The sequence below is a fragment of the Mytilus galloprovincialis genome, chromosome 1 (assembly GCF_965363235.1).
Source record: "Mytilus galloprovincialis chromosome 1, xbMytGall1.hap1.1, whole genome shotgun sequence".
Classification (NCBI taxonomy): Eukaryota; Metazoa; Mollusca; class Bivalvia; order Mytilida; family Mytilidae; genus Mytilus; species Mytilus galloprovincialis.
Window position 1 is genome coordinate 127,083,149 of NC_134838.1, and position 20,833 is coordinate 127,103,981.

Consider the following 20,833-nt stretch of genomic DNA (forward strand, 5'->3'; position numbering starts at 1 on the left):
ACCAACAGATAAATACCTTTTTTTCTCTCTCAATTTTCGGTACTTGGTCAACGTGTTATTGTGTTCTTATAGTTGGCTCGTTACTTACACATCCAATCATTTTACTATTGTGCTTTATATATGGTAAATTTTTGTATTCTTGTTTTTCGTTTTTGCTTATGTGCTTTGTCTATAAGCCTTTTTGTTTTACTTCGTTGACATATTTGTTTGTTTTTGTGGTGATTAAGATTATAACATAATGTTGACTGCTGTACCCCTATTTTTGACATTTAACCTAATATGTCTGTTTATTTTGTTCACACATTGTTGTCAATACAATGGAATTTTATGCGACTGTCATACACAATAAAGGTTTAGTTAGCTATTAAGCCAGGTTTAAGCCACCGTATTCTGCACAATAATATGCTTGCCAGAACAAGCCAGGAATATGACTGTTGTTATCCATTCGTTTGATGTTTTTGAGCTTTGGATTTTGCCATTGGATTAGGGACTTTCTGTTATGAATTTTCCTCGGATTTCGGTACTTTTGCTATTTTTGCTTTGATGACGTATTACACGACGGGTGTATCATGTGGAGCAGGGTCCTCTTATCCTTCTGGAACAGTTGATACCACTCCTGGTTTTCGTGTTGCTCAGTCTTTATATTTATATGTAAGGTACTGTACAGACTGTTGGTAGTCTTCAACTTATGAGCTCGAATGCCCGCTTAGCGTCTTCCTCCTTTTAAGATCTTAAAAAATATCGTTAGTTTATTTTATACGGCACTATCAAGAGGAATATTTCAAACTTTCTCCTATTGTTTCTTTCTAATTGACGAAAACTTTTTCATTTACTTTTCATTTTACACCTTTGCACTTTTTCGAGTTTACCTCATTTTCTGCATTATTCCTCTCTCCTTTCGAAGAGCCTGTAGAAGCAGCCATGATTTTTTGCAGTATGGTGGGCTTTCATCGTACAATATCATATCCTCTAATATATCTGTGTTTATACAACAGTAATCATACGAATCGATTTCATTCGACTTAACGGTATGATTTATGACCTGTAGCATGTGTCAGAGGTTGGAAATATGAAACCTGGCTCACCAGAATCCACTCGGAATCCAGTCGATAGTAGGATCTTATCTAAGGCATTCCGATAACACAATCCATTCTCAGTAGCCGTCAAATGCTGTAATAATACGTAACGAAAGATAATTGCATAGGTCAAATATTTGTTTATTTCAAAAAACATTTTGTTTTCTTATCTGAAATAGACCGGAAGCGCGTTTACTAGAAGATAACGAGGCTTCTGTAGTAATAGGATGTTGCATTGAATATTTGAAGGCCTATGTGTGTTTTATTACATCAACAATTAGTGATACCTAGCTAGATCTTATGCGACAGACGTTTTTCTGCTATTCGCCATCTTTATAGCAAAATATAAATATCAGGTAGCGGTCATAAATTATCATCAATAAGGTTGTTATAGAAACAGGACTTACAAATGCTGGCTTTATAATGGAAGGTCATGACGAGGAGGGGTAAGATTTTATGCATTTTTCCCATATAACAAATATTTACGTTTATTATCAGTTAACGGTTCATAGAGCACATTGATCTAAAGGTAATCATTATCAATAATGTGAGAACAAATATTTATGAATAGAAGGTTTTTGTTATACATCATTTTGAAGTAATATATTGGATTCATGTTTTACGCGACATTACAGAAGGAAGGGTTATCTTTCAGAATCGATGATAAACGCCAAGTAATGAAACGGAAATAAATTCCTAACACCTGTTGCCAGGAATGTAATGATCGATTGAACTTTAAAACATGTAAAATATATAAATTATAAATCTATATTTCATATCATTTACATAGAACATATTGATTGTTCAATCATCACCATATGAAGAGGCGTAAACCCAACATAATTATTTGGCGATCTGTGTCATTCGCTTTGTTAATATGAAATAACAAATACTTGCACTGAAGATGCTTCAAAGATAGTTGGTGTTTTATCCAATTCTGACACACCCACCCCTCAACAGATTGCATCCCAGCTGGCTTAATTAGATCTAGCCGTGTGTATCTACATAAATACTGATAAATACTGTAACACAAACACATTTATACCTTGATGGGGAGTATGTACTGTGAAGAACACAATCATTTCATGTTCAGAAGTCATGGCATTTTTTCAAAAAATGTTCAAGGACTTAGACAGAATTGTTTGTGTACAGACTCTCTGTCAATACAAATAATGTGTTTATCTGAGTATTAATGATAGGTTCATTCTCCGTGACAGCTACGAGTGATCTCACCGGTTTGATCCTCCCAATGATGCCGTCAACACGTGTGCATGTTCTATGTAATTAATCTGCATGCATTTAATTAGTGTGTGTTGTGTTTGACATTGTGTGTATTGAATTATGGGAAGGGAATGTTCTATTACTATTTATTATTGATAGAGAATAAATGTAGAATTGGGAACCGTATTGATTTGTAGTATAATAGCTGGGATTGAATTTCTGACTGACATAAACAGATAATAGACCAAGAAAATCCAGCCACTTATGTTTTAACTGAAGGCTTTACAATAATGAACAAATTTATTTAAAATCATACATGATAGCTTTATTATATGTTTTCAGACAGATAATTGCAAAAATCACTTTAAATTAAATATTTGCATTAATATTAATAATATTACTTTGTGTAAAATGTGCTTGATGAGGAACAGAAATAAAAAAAAAATGTTCTCTTATGTACAGTTAAGGGACAATTGTTGTGCGATCTTTAATAGTTATCCCACGAGGACGCGGTGTGTCAGTGTAAGATCACCCCGATGTCCGGAGACCAGAGGGTGATCTAACACTGACACACCAAGTCCAAGTGGGATAAATATTTTACATCCCAGCTGTTGTAAAATTAGACGAAAAACTATTTACAATTGATAAAATCTAGTTTAGAACGCCACACAACCATTATAATATACTTTATATATCACTATATGATGTATACCTTTATGACCCCCAAACACGATAAGTAGATATCAAACAATGTCAACTCGCTCCACTGGCCAATTGACCCACACTATATCGCCACTTCATAAAAAAATCGCCCTTCTCTTGTTCACCGACTCCCCCCACTATGCTAAAGGTCTTGAGTTCGAATTCCAGCATATACACTGGATTTTTTTCTACGTGAATTTTGATAGACATCTTTTCCGTATAATTGTGTAATTAATTATAAGTTTTATGGATTTGACATTCCCACCAAAATGTTACAGAACAAAGGAAATCATGCATAACAAAGAAACTCAAACTCGGGTGATCTGGTAGGGGTGATCCGGCTCAGATCATCCCTGTTAGAACAAAGAGCTGGGATGTAATTTAATTAATCATTTAAACTTTGAATGAACAAAAGGAGGGAATCAAATCGAAACATTACTCACTCCTGTATAAAAAAAATCCTATTCTATAATATTTGTTTATATTTTTGTCCATTAGAGGACACAGATCAATAATTTAAATATGATCAAATATGCTAATAAATTTGTGTTTGATAACATATACGAGTCTATTACTAGTATATTATACATTAGTTGATCATTTTTTAGAACTGTATTAAAACTTAATGTCGTTAAACCAACACATTGGAACGACTAATATCCATATACAAGATCACCGAGACACACAGGCGTCAGACTATTGATTGTTCATAAGTGATTGCTGAGGAGGATGCCAAAATATGTCGTATTGATCCCGGATTACACAACAATCAGGATTATTAGCCGTAGGCGACAGATTTGTAACTATATCCCACATCAATTACAGGCATGGTAAACAATGTCTTAAGTATATGCTTTCTTTAAATAAACATATTTCCCAGTGAGGACTGCATCCAGAAAAATCCAGAACTTCAACAAATCTAGCAACAGCTTCATTGTGGAACACCCTACGTTAAATTTCTTTAATAATATTTTTAAAAAGTTCCGTAAAAAATCTATCCCAACTACCACGACTACCTGCATGACCTTTATCATTAACGCAGTTGAGATGTCAATTGTCGATATTATTTTTATATCATGTTTCGTAGCCCTCAAGTTCCCGGTACACTAAAACACCCCCAGCTGTTTGGAAAACTTCCCACAATTATTTTAGTGTGCATTTCATATCCAAATAGAGATAAAACGTTATATTTTAATATCTATTATTTTATTTTCAGTTTAGAAAGCCGGGATAACCCATTTGTTCCGGGAGGCAGTCTTGATCAAGAAGCTTCGGATATCCTCAAGAGGGCTACGATAATTCGGGATCAATTTATATTAAGTGAACATAGAAAATATAGTGATATAGAACAAAATCCAGCACCCGAAAATACCGAAGTTGGAAATGATGTAAACAATACATGTGAGAATTCAAATAAGGATATTGTAGAGGAGACTATTCTGCAACAAAGTACAAACAGTACGCAGGCGCTTCCGGAAACTAAACTAAATGGCAAATCTATATCGACGGATTCTCAGCCAGTGGACATTAATCAGAAAGACGGAACACTGGACAGATCACTGAAAGATAAAAAGAAACAAAAAAAATGTTGTAGTGTTATGTAGCATCATCAAGGGATCATTTCGTGATGCGGATTTACATTAGCTTCCATTTCACTTGCGTTATCTGGTTTAAAAGGGAATATGCGCGTGGTGGTCCTGGATGGTGAAGAGTGAATCGATGGAAGTGTCGTGCCATAAAAGAATGGGAGAAAATGTCTGGCTTCCTATCGCTCCGTCAAAAAACAGGTTATGTGTTCAACATAATTGTACATTCATTATTTAATTACGCATTATATTTAGTCTTCATAAGGGTCAAAATACCAATACAAATCCAGAGCTGTGAGGTATACACGTCTTATACACGTTACTTTCGTTTTTGGTAAACCATTTCATTGTAGGTGAATTGCTGTAAATTTCTTTAGGCAATACATGAACGGTGGATTCACGAGAAGAAGGACGGTACTTAATAACTATGAAAACTACATTAGCTTTCACTTGCAAATTACCAAATATGGTGAATCAAAAATATATGTTGCTTATGTTTATTTCAAGTTAAATAAAATGAAATATATTTTTGCCCCAGTTTCGATGCACTTTCGAAGGAGCACGTGATGTTGGTGTTTATTTCTCAGAACAGCATCGAGATAGTTAACTGATCTAAAAATTTGTTTTCCTGCAAACCCAAAATGTTCACCATTTTATAATCAATATTTCCTGTTATTCAACTTCCTAAACAGACATGACAGAGAAGTGGTAAATCTTTGAAAGCATGGCGATGAATAATACACGTATTTTGGTCGTAGAATAACTAGAAAGCAATCATTTGATAGAATAGCAGGAGATTTTACACAGACACAAATTCTCTAGAGGACAAAACATACAAAAAAATAAGACAACCAACCACTGCAGAGGTCATCATGACTTAGGACAAGCTCATGAACATGAGGCATGGTGTTTTTATCTTGCATGTAAACATGAGGAGGTATATCATGATTGCCAATGAAACAATTTTCCCCCGAACATTCATTGTAGAAAAAAATCTGAAATAGTTTAAAATTCCCCTAAATTCAAAATTACAAGACAATTCATTATATGAAATGTTATTCAATTATACCGTGAAATGACTATTTTCACCCTTGATTTGCATTTTAATTTTAAACATTTTCTCTGAAACTAATGAAACCAAACTTGACATAAACATGATAAATGATCCTTAGTGTATCTCGACTTCAATTTTCAAACTAAATTCTATTTCATTAACCAACATCGCCCCCATTATTTAAAAACAAATAAAGGTGAAATCAAGATAAAATGTGCCTAAATCCATTAACACACAGTTTCCAACGACAGCTTTTAAAAATTTGTTTTATGTTAATTTTTGCTCAAACCTGAATGAAAAATGAGTACAACAGTGGAAAAAACCATTTTATGCTTTAAATCTGTGACTGAGATATTTGTTCCCGATTTTTAAGTTGGGTCACCATCTTTTATTTACGAGATATCATTAGTTGTCTAAAGCGTGCAAGGTTTTCATCCCAAATGGGATGCTTTTATACGATGAATGACATTTCGATTATGTGTATTGTGTTGAGATCAGGTACAAAATGTTGTACAAACAAATCATGAGAGCATGGAAGTAATATTGAATATTACTTCCATGATGAGAGCAATTGAAAAATCTATAATCAAAGGAAAAACTAAAAAAGATTGTTTACAGTTTGCCAGCCTGATAATTCGCACCAATTATCTTGAGTGTCAGTGGGTGGTTGGTGTAGTTATAAAAAAAAATCCCAAATGTCAATTTTTTTTTTCAGTCACAATCGAATGTCTCTGGTCATTTCATGTCTGAATTAAGAGTGTTGCTATACTGGGTACAACACTTTGATGTATCATTTAATATGTATTATATAGAGAATAATACATGGCAAAATCCGTATCATATGCCGTATCATCCCGAGATACCAATATCAGCCAGAAGGGCACTGATAACATCAAAATACAGCGTCAAAAGGGCGATTTTGGCGGGAATGAAGCAAACTGAATAAAATGCTTTAAAAGTATACTTAAAACGGATGTCAAGAAATGATACAGGATCATAAGCTTGTTAGTACTATAATACCAACTTAGTTATCTATTTCGTCATTTTCATGTAAAATGTTGCATTCTTTCGAGAAATTTGTTTTACATTTTTTTTCGTACACTCTATCAATCAGAATTTCTCGTATAAATCAAAAATCTTATCCCTGATAAACAATCATAAAAAAGGTAACTGTTATACTTGATTACCTTAAATATTAATAATCATTCACAATACACCATACACGCTTTATTTAAAAGAACTGGATAATTTATTTAGGGCTCAAATACCACGATTGAAATCTCAGGATTTTTTTTTTTTGTAAAAGTACACATGTTAACCGATGTACTTGTATTGCCATACGATATTTCAATACATTTTAAACCTGTTTCATCATGGAAGCACTGCCTTAAAAATGTTTATTTTCATTCGAAATGGGGATGTTAAATTAGTAGTTGACACAATGATTTCGATTTCTATCATATATATCATAGATATCCTTTCCCAGTGGCAACCTCTTTTTGTCGAGCCTTCGACTTTAGTCGAAAAAGCGAGACTAAGCAATCCTACATTCCGTCGTCGTCGGCGGCGGCGTCCACAAATATTCACTCTGTGGTTAAAGTTTTTGAAATTTTAATTACTTTCTTAAACTATACTGAATTTCTACCAAACTTGGACAGAAGCTTGTCTATGATCATAAGAAAGTATCCAGAAGTAAATTTTGTAAAAATAAAATTCCATTTTTTCCGTATTTTACTTATAAGTGGACTTAGTTTTTCTGCGAGGAAACATTACATTCACTCTGTGGTTAAAGTTTTTAAAATTTTAATAACTTTCATAAACTATCCTTGATTTGTACCAAACTTGGACAGAAGCTTGTTTATGATCATAAGATAGTATCAAGAAGAAAATTTTGTAAAAATAAATTTCCACTTTTCCGTATTTTACTTATAAATGGACTTAGTTTTTTGCCAGAAACAAAACATTCACTCTGTGGTTTAAGTTTTTAAAATCTTTATAATGTTCTTGAACTATTCTGGATTTCTACCAAACTTTGACAAAATCTTGTTTCTGATCATAAGATATTATTCAGAAGTAAATTTTGTAAAAAAAAAAATTCACTTTTTCCGTATTTTACTTATAAATGGACTTAGTTTTTCTTCCTGTTAACATTACATACAATCTGCAGTTTAAGTTTATAAAACATTTATTAGATTCATAAACTATCCTGGATTTTTTACCAAACTTGGAAGCTTCTTTCAAACTAAAGACAGTATCGAGAGGGAAAATTTTATTGATGTTTTTCCTCATTTTTGTTGAGTCTGCGATTAACAGCAAAAGTAGGCGAGACACTGGGTTCCGTGGAACCCTTACGAATTTTTTCTTGCATTCACCACAGATCGTTTACTTTGTAGGACTCATTAAGCAATAGATGTATTGTATATTCAATTTCAGACGTCCTTAATATTGCATGAAATATTTGCCACTGAAAGTTGAAAAGAGAACAATTTATCAATTAACAGATTTAAAGATATTTCGTGTATATGTCAATTACAGTGTGTACTTTATCTTAGTAAATGAAAATGAATTATTATTGATTCAGATTCACTTGTAGACAATAGAAATTCATTTTAGAGAATTTCTTTCCTCGTTTTCACTATATTTTTTTTAATTCGTAATCTCTAAAATTTTGAGTAATAAGTGGTTGACAAAATTATAATAAACATGATTAAAAAAATAAGCAAAATGAATATGGATGATAATTTTTATATAAAAAAATATTTCCTCGCCTACCGAAACAAGGATTGAAATCATGATAATTTTAATCTGACACGTTTGATACTTTACAACAAGAAGTAGCTCATAGAATCATAGAACAGCTGCTCGGAGATTTTATTTATTTTTATTAATTTGTACACGCTTTGTTTTTATTTTCATTTTCATTGAGTTTCGTTGTTTTGCCGTTTATATAATGATTTGAGAGATTTTTTTTACAGTATTTATACCAATTACCTAATAAAAAAACGAGAATAAATATTTTACTATTTTATAGGTGGTTAAGAATCATTTATGCATTTCACTTGACAAAGATAAAACAAAGTCGCCTTTAAAGCTAGTATAGCAATTTGTATATTATTTTCACTTTATTTTAAGACAAGAAAGATAAAAAAAATATATTCCAAGGTTAAAAGTTGTATTTTTAAATAATCTTGTGTAAAAAACATCGTTTATGACAATCTTAAAGCATATTTAACTTTCGTAAAATTACTTATACATCGTTTTCATAATTACGGCTACATTGACGCGGGAAAAATTATGGACGGCGGGAAAGCGCAGTTCTACAGAGATGCACAAGTTTTGCAACGTCACAGATAAGAAACGTCAAGATGCTTTTGGCGCGACAAAGCAGGAAAAAAAACTCGGCAGCAAGAGGGTTAAAAGAACTGCTCGATTACTCATCCGAAGCACGTGGTTTACCTTACAATTTGCGTGCTGTTGTTTTAATTTTTGTTTTTGTTTTGTATGGTCAAAATGATGGTATTTCATTGAGTTCTTTTTTATAGTTGCATTTCTTGTGTCAGAAATATGAAAACACGACGTTTGTGATGTCACATTCCAAATAATGATCTGAAGAAGCTTGCATAAATCAAAATGGAGTTTATGTTAATATGAAAAAAATATTTATAGTAGGGTTGTGATAAATGGTGCGATAAAGGGTAGGGGTGTGATAAAGTGTATGATAAAGGATGCACATCAAAGTTTTGCGATATGGATTAAACAACAGGCTATTTATCAAATATTCAAAACTACTGTATTTACTACTAAATGTATGATAAATATATATAACAGTGGTTTATAAAAAGAATTGTGTAAACCATGTTATATTTGGTTGGTTATGTTATGTCCCTTGATAACGACCAACAGTTTATTAATATTTACCAGACATGCTATTGTTATACAATTGAACTTAATTTCTGCTATTCCTTAATGCATGTGATATCATCATATCGTAATATTATTTCCGACAATTGAGAATCTATAATCAAGGGAAGAATAAAAGGCAAACTGCATTGTTACATAATTTAGGAAAGGAATCTTAGTTTATGGGATACTATTAGTAATGGAATTCTTCAAGCAAATGTAATTGAGTTTCGATTGATTCCAGTGTATCAAACAATTATTACGAACTGATATCTTACAAGAAACCCAATTAATTATGAATATGACCATAGAAATAGCTAAGCAACACACGTGTTATAAACCTGTAAACATTAATAAAAGGCGGGTTCACTGATCATTTACTGATACAGGTTGCTGAAAAGTTTGAATCAATAACTGTAGGGCCAAAATCAAAAATAATGTACTACGTCATGCTGTACTATCCGCCTGTTTCTGGAATGCCAGGTTAATTAGGAACTCATTTACCATAGACCAATCCCAGTTCTCCAACAATTAATAGTTTGCATAGTCTGTGTTATTTCCCCAAGTACCTTGATAAGATTACAGCTCCTACACACAAACTTAACAGTCACATATCAATATACCGCTTAAAACCACTCAATAGTATCTAATGTGCCCATTTATTCGTTCAAATGTAAAGAAAACATATAAATGTAATGTATATATACACTGCTTCGTAAAAGACCAACTTGATTAGGAGGATTTTTGACTGGCTACTAATGAGTGTTAGCTAAGAAACACATCACACTATCAGAACATATTATCGAACCCACTGTGAAAGCACCAACACTAAAGCGGTCAGAATTAAGTTGAAATACTGTTTCAAACATAATTAGATGTTTGTGAGGAGAAAAAAATCAAAAGCCTTCAACAGGTATATTTGATAATTCATGAGCAAATTCCCACAACCAGTAGATTGCTACATTTTGGAAACAAAAATGTAAATCATGTATTATATTGTCTGATACATAATACAGAATGAAAAAGTCACAACATTTACTTAACTTAAGATTGAGGCAATTGAACATTTATTCCGAAATATTTTGTTTTTATCCTCTTTGAATATTCTGATTCCTGAAAAGCTAAGGTTTGGTCTATGAAACATTCAAATTTGATATATGAAAATATGAGAACATAGACACTTTTTATAAAATTTATAAAATTTTGATTATTGTCTGTTTTGCTATTGGGAATTTATTCACATTTTACTTATTGTAATTAGAAAAGTTAAAAATCAAATGAGTAAAATAATGTAATTGGTGAATACTATGCTGTTGATTAATACTTATAGGAGCCTCTCATATTATATTGTAGCCAATATATTTTTGGTATAAATGCATGAGCATTACCAACATGTCTGCATCTGCTCATAGGAGGCACTCGTGTTATAGTGTAACCAATATATGTTTGGTTTATGGGTTTATGAAAAGACCACGGATATGTAACAGTTGGAAAATTATATATAGCATATGAAGATGTAAATACCAAGCTTTTCATTATAACGGTTGATAATTGATAGTACTTTATAAACATAAGGGAATTTGACATGACTGAGACAAATATCAACCAATGGCAAGGATGCAAACATTGATATGTATCAAATTTGTTACCATAAGTCATCCGATGTAAAAAAAAAAAAGTAAATTCACAAAAATATCAAACTCCGAGGATAATTCAAAATGAAAATTTCCCCATTAAATGGCAAAATCAAAAGCTCAAACACATCAAACGAATGACTTAATATACAGACATTTCCTTATATAGAAAATCGGGGATTAAACCTGATTTTATAGCTAGCTAAACCTCTCACTTGTAAGTCAGTTGAATAATACACCATCATATTGACAACGATGTGTGAACAAAATGAACAGACATAGAAGGTAAAAAAGTCAAAATAGGGGTACAGCAGTCAACATTGTGTTATAATCTGAATCACAACAACAAAAACAAGCAAATATGTCAACAAAGATAAACAAAAAGGAAAAAGAAAAGGCACAGTAGCATAAACGAAAGACAGGAATACAAAAAAATAACCATACCCCAATAACACAATGACAGGATGTATACTGAGTACCGAGCTACGCCAAATGGATATTGCCAAAATATAGACTAATCATTTATGAAGATAAATAAAATAATACTACAACACGTGTGAAGATGATAAACACACGACACTTCCTAGAATCTAGACTTCAAGACCATTGTGAATTATTTGTGAAGTTGGTACGGAAAAGGGTAAATGTGATCTTATGAGTGAGGACAGTTGTAATATCTTATAATATTTGTTAGTAACTTACCATCAGTCATCTGATGTGACCTCATGAGTGAGACTTTTTTTAAAACTATATCGAAATAAAATAAACCACGTTGAAGGCTGTACGATAACACATAACTTCTTAAATCTCCGTCATTTGGAGTCGAATAGATTGTTGTCACATTGGCAATCATACCTTTTCTTTTTATTTTGTAATGAAACAATTTATTTATGATGTATTTGACATTTGAATCATCTGGAGAAAAATGGACAGTGTTAATGCATTCTAGCAAACAACACATAGTTCCGCCGATCTGCCGTTACAACGGTCATTCTACTGTTCAGATAACTCGACATAGGAAATGCGTATTTGTTGTGTATATAGTGTTTCTTTTCTTTCTGCTTTAATTTCTCTTTGAATATTTATTTGTCTGTGTCTTTTAATCGGACAGAGCGACAAATGTTCAGTAAATAATGACTTTCTCATTGAATAATCTGATGGAATAAGAAAATACATGCAATGCGATTATCATGACCAATGTTAAGGTACTGTCGTTTTGCAACTTAGTGGCAGACATATCCTGATCAATAACCATCAAACATATTAAAACTATTGTTGTCTGTTAATCAATTGTCTTAAAGTACACCGGAATGATTTGCTGAAGCATGAAATTGACAGCACATTGCAATATGTAATATCCGGTTTTATTATAATTTTGGTTGTACAAATTCCACCAACCGTGAACAGTAATATGTCCGGAATTTTATGAGTTTATTTTAAGCATCAAAGCTATCGTGTACTTAAAGAAAACTCGCATTAGCTAGTTTATAAGATGGAATAAATCAGCATGGATGTTTATGACGCAATGAAAAACAGCAAACAAGAAAGAATATGTCAAGGGGAAAGGGGGTATCGAAATAGACATACAAAACCACAACAAAAAGAAAAAAAAGAAAAATGGTAAGTTGCAGTGAATGATATTTTTACGACTTTAAAAAAAAATCATAATTGTTAGTATTATAGATGGTGGAGGATCTACAACTTACTGTAGCAACAATTTTACTGCCAACCAAGGACTGTGAACATTAGCAATATGCCAAATACGCTGTGCGACATTTTGACTCGGATGAATTACCATACTTCACAGACCTAAAGATAAATAAACTCATCATAGATACCAGGACTAAAATTAATATAAATGCCAGACGCACGTTTCGTCTACAAAAGACTCATCAGTGACGCTCGAATCCAAAAAAGTTAAAAAGTCCAAATAAAGTACGAAGTTGAAGAGCATTGAGGACCAAAATTCCTAAAAGTTTTGCCAAATGTAGCTAAGGTAATCTATGTCTGAGGTAAAAAAAAGCCTTAGTATTTCGAAAAATTCAAAACTTTGTAAAGAGTAAATTTATAAATATAACCATATCAATGACAATTCATGTCAGCGCAAAAAGTGTTGACTACTAGGCTTGTGATACCCTCGGGGAAATAAATCTCCACCAGCAGTGGCATCGACCAAGTGGTTGTAAATAAACTCATAAACACAGAAAGAGAGCCGTGGTGTAGTGGTTGGTGAATCGGACTACTAACACAAAGGTTCCTGGTTCGATTCCCGTTCGGGATGAAAATTTCAGGAACTCAATTTTCGGCTCTCCCTTTGCGAGTATGGTCTTAAGGAAACGATGATAGTCCGTCGGAAGGGGACGATAAATGGCTTACCCGTGTTAAAAGAGAGACATATCTCTTGCACGTTAAAGACACCCTTGTAGATTTTGAAAAAGAGTAGGCTAATGCCGCTACAAGGCAGCACTCGCAAAGTGGAAAGGGATTAATATAATTGCAAAACTTGTTTCCCAATCCACTATAAATAAATATGTTTAAACTAAAACACATGATCCTTTTGAAGGCAGCCTAAATAATTATGTCCGATGCCATTTATACAACAGTTGCCGTCCGTCCAGCATATACATTACACCAACTCGCAGTCTTTCTTTGGAGCCTGTTGCAAAATTGCTAATCAAATGTCTATGCAAAAAATCTTTTCAGTGTTTAGTCATAACCGGTGATATAAACTTGCACAGTTACTGTAAATATAAACCAATATCCGGTCTTTGGTTTATCCATTTGACATTACTAGATACTTTTACGGACGTGACACGGTACGTATTCATCCCGTCATTGCCTAAATCCATTCTACGTGGCTCGGTACTATTAATAAAATTAACTGTACCAATTTTCTTGCACCAGATGCGCATTTCGACAATACATGTCTCTTCAGTGATGCTCGTGGCCAAAATATTTGAAATCCAAAGCTTATATAAAAGATGAAGAGCTATAATCCAAAGGATCAAAAAAGTATAGCCAAATCCATGAAAGGAATCAGAGCTTTGCATGAGGGAGATACATTCCTTAATTTATAATAATTTCTATCATTTTGTAACAGCAAATTTTAATAAAACAAAAAAATCCGTATTTTCATGCCAGTACCGAAATACTGGCTACTGGGCTGGTGATACCCTCGGGGACTAATAGTCCACCGGCAGAGGCATCGACCCAGTGGTAGTAATAAAATTAACTGTACCAATTTTCTTGCACCAGATGCGCATTTCGACAATACATGTCTCTTCAGTGATGCTCGTGGCCAAAATATTTGAAATCCAAAGCTTATATAAAAGATGAAGAGCTATAATCCAAAAGGTCAAAAAAGTATAGCCAAATCCGTGAAAGGAATCAGAGCTTTGCATGAGGGAGATACATTCCTTAATTTATAAAAATTTCTATCATTTTGTAACAGCAAATTTTAATAAAACAAAAAAATCCGCATTTTCATGATATTACCTTATCATTTCAATGTGTTTATGTGCTATATGGTGAACTTTTGTATTCTTGTCTTTCGTTTTTGCTTTTGTGCTTTGTCTATATGCCTTTTTGTTTTTCTTTGATGACTTATTTGTTTGCTTTTTTATAATGATTAAGATTGTATAACAATGTTGACTGATGTACCCTTATTTTGACATTTAACATACAAGTATTATGTCTGTTTGTTTTGTTCACACATTGATGTCAATATAATCAGGGGTTGAAGGTATAGACTTTCCCTGATAAAATTTAATTGTATAAGACTGTCATACAAGGGAGAGGTTTAGCTAGATTTGAAACCAGGTTTAATCTACCATTTTCTACATAAGAAAATGCCTGCACAAAGTTAGCAATTCAATAGTTGTAATCCATTCGTTTGATGTGTTTGACTTTGCCTTCTTTAAATCGTTCCATTTGTAACAAAGTTGATAAATTGAATGATACCCAATAGCTTTATTGTGAGCAGCAACCCGTTATTAAGGAAATCATGCTAGGAAATACAAGTCATGGAATATCGTATATTAACTGGGAGATAGTTACTGGTATGAATGCGCTGCTGAAATGTTGCTACATAAAAATGGAAAGTTCACTATCTGGAAGCTGAATTCATCGCTTTTGTCGTATAGTTTTGTTTTCAAGCGACCCTCGTGGTCAATTTTTAGAAAAGTCAAGATATGAAGCTATATTTCTATTTCTGTCTGTTTCTCTTATATTTGATGTGTTTCCCTCGGGTGTGGTTTGTAACCCGGATTTGTTTTTTTTTCTCTATCGATTTATGAATTTCGGTCAGCTGTATACTATTTATACAGTATACTTTTATTTGTTTCCTTTACCCCAAGTTCGATGGAATAGATGGTTTAACATTGTCGTCAAATTTTGAATTGTTAAGAGAGAGAAATACAGACAACAGTAGTATACAGGCTGTTCAATAGTTATAAATTGATTAAGCGAAAATAAATCCATGTCACAATATAAGAGGAAAACAACGAAACAACGAAACAACGAAACAACAGAAGCACTAAACTGCTACAAAACAAACGTTAATATTCATAGAAACGAACTATTTGAAATCAACTGCCATATTCCTGACTTGGTACAAGACATTGTAAGAAACAAATGGTGGGTTGAACCTGGATTTATGGCTAGTCTAACCTCCTGCTTTCATGTCAATGCTAATAAAAAAATACCGCTTAAATGACAATATTACGTGACAGGAATACCGTACAAATAAATGACAAAACATTCAGGACAGAGAACATCATCTATATAGCGGGAAGTGAAGTTAAAAGTACTCTTTTATTTTTTTTTACGGAGTTCCTGTATGGCATCAGCCTCAAATGAACAAAGTAACAAGTAGGCAAGATGAGGAGCACAACTGATTCCTCCAAACGATGCGAATATGTTTTCAATCAAGAAATCAATCATTTTGATGATGACAATTTCAGAGAATTTTTAGTTTGAATCAGAGGCATATTAAAGTTTTAGGTCAATGCAGTTTTTGCTAAAGTTGAAGTCCAATCAATTTGAAACTAATTACACATGTTTTCTATGATATGATCTATTTAATTTTAATGCCAAATTAGAGTTAGGTAGAAGGTTGGAGGCTCCAATACATGTTTAATCTGACCAATTCTGTATGTGCCTATCTAAGGAGTAGTTTAGTAGTTGTCTTTTGTTGTTGTGTCAGTAATGACACGAACCTACAACTGAAAAACTGCACCAACCAACAGTAAAGCCGCATCAAGTTGTATGTGTAGTGAGACAAAAAATTTCTGCGTGAATGTTTCAAAAAAAGAAAAATAACATAAATACAGAATTCTCAGGAAATTCTAAACGGAAGTCAATTGGCAACATGAAAACCTTAAACACATCAAACTAATGGATAACAGCTGTCATACTCATCACTTTTAAGTTTTTTTCTCAGTACCGTTTTGTTTTGTTTTAAAGGGACATAACACCATTACTAACCGTGTATGAAATAAGCCCAGCCCCTTCTTATCTAATATGGAATATAAAGGGACGTAACTCCACTACTAACCGGGTATGAGATAAGCCCCGCCTCCCTACTAACCTAATATCAAATATACACGGTTTGCACGCGGACACTTTTAACCAATCATATTCCTGGAAATGTATAGGAGGTAAGATAAATATATATATATAATATATACAGGTTCTGTTTAAATGCAAAGACATAAAGTGGATATTAAACAATTAGAAAATTTAAATCATATCTATTATCATAAAGTTAAGATATAAACGCACACTCATTGTCAATTTGTGTAGTTCATTGTGATAAGAATCAAACAAAATGATTTTCGCGTATGATTGTTTTTGAAGTACAGATTAATAATCGTTTATCTGTCCATAATTGATAAATTATTTGACAGAAATTTCCAATGATGGATTGCATTGCAGGACCTTGACTTAGAACAATACATAAAACAACCTCGGACATGTGACTGTTCCCACTCGCCTTATAATTACAGCCCCTCTGGTCATGTTATGACTGGGGATCTAAACATAATTCAACATGAAAATCTCCGAAAGGTGATTTCTCATGGTCCTAAGTTTAGAGAACCCCAACACATCAATTGGAACCATAACTTCAAAATAATTATGGATTCCATTGAGGACTACGCCAGAGCATGGGCTAAGCGAGAAGAAGTTGAACTGGACACTTTGTCAGAATGGGTTAAAACTATCAGGTCTCTGATAAAGCGTCGCGTTCACAAGTTGAAAAACTGTGTGAACGATCGACCAAAGTCCGTTTTCAGAGACAAAGAGGCCATGAAATGTCTATCAACTCTTCATGATAAGTATGTTGTTGTTCCTGCGGACAAAGCTTCAAATAATATTGTCTTTGTATGTAAATCGTATTATTACGAATGTCTTGTAAAAGAATTGGGTATAAAGGAGCACTCAGGTAATCCCACATACATAGACATATCATTAAACAAGGATGAGATTTTAGCAAATCATAAGTCCTTCATGACTTCAATAAACATTGCATTGAACACCAAATCGGAGGACTTACCTTGTTTGTATTGGATACCAAAGCTTCATAAAATTCCGTACAAACAACGGTATATTGCTGGCTCATCTTCATGTTCTACTAAAGAATTGTCCATTAGATTGACTAAAATTCTGTCCGCAGTGAAAGAGGGTCTTCAGAAATACTGTGAAACTGTTTACTCGCGTAGTGGTATTAACCATATGTGGATTCTTAAAAATTCTAAAGAACTTCTAGACAATTTTAAATCTCGGTCTTTTTCTGAAATTAGTTCCATCAAAACTTTTGATTTTTCAACCCTGTATACCACCATTCCCCATGTGAAATTGAAAAATCGCCTAAAAGAAATAATCCACAATGCCTTTCAACATAAAAATGGTAGCATACGCTATAAATTTATTACTTTGGGATTTCATAAGGCATATTTCGTAAATAGTGACAAACAAAAAGGTAAAATATGCTACACAGAAGAACAAGTGGTCAGTATGCTGGAGTTTCTTATCGACAACATATTTGTTGAGTTTGGAGGTAGACTTTTCCAACAAATTGTCGGCATTCCTATGGGAACAAACTGAGCGCCTCTTCTTGCCGACCTCTTCTTATTTTCATATGAATCGGAGTTCCTCCAGACACTTGTAAAAAACAAGAGAATCAAAGAAGCCAGATTATTTAATTTCACTTTCAGATATATTGATGATGTTCTTTCCATAAACAATCCGAACTTTTCTGATTGGGTTCCATTAATATATCCCCCAGAACTAGAGATTAAAGAAACAACAGACACGGCTTCCTCCGCCTCATTTTTAGACTTATATCTCGAATTTGACTTACACAGTCATCTCAGTACCAGAATCTATGACAAACGAGACGATTTTAATTTAGAAATCATAAATTTCCCCCACCTTAGTAGCAATATACCAACTTCACCTGCATATGGGATATATATTTCCCAACTTATTCGATATTCAAGAGCTTGCAGCTCCTACTCAGACTTTGTAATACGTCATCAGTGTCTGAGTAGAAAGTTGATGAAACAGGGGTATGTCAAAGAACGTCTCGTTCTTTTTCTAAAAAAGTTCATCGGAAGGTACCAAGACCTTGTTGATAAATATTCCGTATCAACTTCTCAAATAATACACGATGGTCTTGATGTATAGATTTTTCGTACTGATGTTGTTTATCATCTTAACAACGTGTTTTATAGTTCTTTCATTTGTCTTTGTTCTATTATTAATATTACTTTTACTGTTGAATGGTTTCATGTGATATCCGTTTCACGTGGCTCGGTACTTATACATCTCGTCAATGTGTTTGTATTGGCTTTCATTTTTTTGTGGTTTGTTTTGTATTTGCGACTTTTTGTATTTCTTTTGTTCTTATAACGTGACTCTGTACTTTAAAAGATCCCGTCAGTATGATATTGTTCTATTATATGTCATTATGATATATTTCTATTATGAATTACAATATACGTTTAACCACAAACGTCAAAATCATTCAATCGCGTAGTGGTATTAACTATTTTTGGATTCTTATAAATTCTATATATAACTTTTGGACTAGTTTAAATCTCGGTCTATTTCTTAAATTTATTCTTACATACTTTCGATTTTTTAACCCTGTATGCTAACATTCCCATGAAAATTTTAAAATTGTTTGTACGCACATTGAACGACAAATTTATGTGACGTATAAAATTTTCTGACGTCAGACACTCAGTAAATGTGTTCGTAGATAGTAGATGTTTTTGTGTTCTGTTAAATTGTTCCTTTTAAAATTGTTAAACGATGATGACTGATGTACCCATAGTTTGACTATTATATTTATTGTTTATTTAACGCATCAATGTAAAAATATCGGAAATTGATGAGACTGTCATTAAAGTGAGAGGGTTAGCGCTATAGAACCAGGTTTAATCCACCATTTTCTACATTTGAAAATGCCTGTACCAAGTCAGGAATATGACAGTTTTTGTCCATTCGTTTTTGATGCGTTTTGTTATTTGATTTTGCCATGTGATTATGGACTTTCCCAATTGATCTTCCTCTAAGTTCAGTATTTTTGTGATTTTACTTTTTTCTTCACATTCACATGTTGTTCATCTAGCAAGGCCGTCTTCATTACCGGTATTATATTTATAGTTGGATAATATGACATTCATTTAAATTCCAAGTTGAAACCCAAATGTTTATACCACAATTATTTCAGACTCTTTAAGTGCATGGCATATTGTATGGTCACCTGTATTTTATAAAATAAAAACCAATGTTATTTATACAATCATTTATGTCGTTTGCTTGGTGTCTCATTGACGCGTATTCTAACATCTTTTATTCATATTAGATGCAAAAACAAACACTGACTATTTTGAACATCCGATGTTTTTGGTTCGATGCTCTCCTCGTGTCCTCTAACCACTAGATAGTTAATTCTGATTTTCTCAGACTGCTAATGAAGTCTTTATAGTTAATGCGTAGGAGATGAACTTTTTGATATTTCCTTCGGGGATAACACGGTTTATGTTTCGATAGAAATGGGATTTTAAGACAGATTTCAATAACAACTCATGGATTGAAACTGTGTATTTGTGTTAGTTTACTTTGTGTTAAGTGCCCATCAGATGAGTTTAATACATTTCAACATTTTTTGCATTTTTCTCTTTGTTGTGATGTTCACCACTGTCATTAGTGAAAAGTATAATCTAAAAAGTACTGAACTCTGAGGAAAATTTAGAACGGAAAATCCCTAAACAAATGGCAAAATCAAAAATTCCAACACATCAAACGAATGGATAACAACTCATATTATGACTTGGTACAGGCACTTTTTTATGTAGAACATGGTGGTTTAAAACTGGATTTAAAGCTAGCTAAACCTCTCACTTGTATGACAGTCGCATACAATTCCATTTTATCGACAGCGATGTGTGGATATGATAGGTAAACACATAAAAAATAGGGGTACAGCAGTCAACATTGTGTTATATTCTTAATAATTGTAAAAACAAAAAACTATGTAACAAAAAAGCTCAAAAAGGCAAACATTGACCTGTAATGGTTTACTTTTTTAAAACTGTTATTTGGATGGAGAGTTGTCTCATTGGCACTCACACCACATTTTCCTTTATCTAT

At 32.9% G+C, this 20,833-nt stretch overlaps 1 protein-coding gene across 2 annotated transcripts in view; it reads left to right on the top strand.

Annotated features, from left to right (window-relative positions):
- The window catches only part of LOC143058266 (uncharacterized), a 57,269-nt gene extending 52,152 nt beyond the window's left edge, over positions 1 to 5,117 (top strand). For both annotated transcript variants that reach the window (XM_076231746.1, XM_076231741.1), the window contains one exon: positions 4,216 to 5,117. In XM_076231746.1, the coding sequence (XP_076087861.1) occupies positions 4,216 to 4,603 (388 nt within the window). In that variant the 3' untranslated portion in view covers positions 4,604 to 5,117. The remainder of the gene's footprint in view (positions 1 to 4,215) is intronic.
- The last annotated feature ends 15,716 nt before the right edge of the window (positions 5,118 to 20,833 follow it).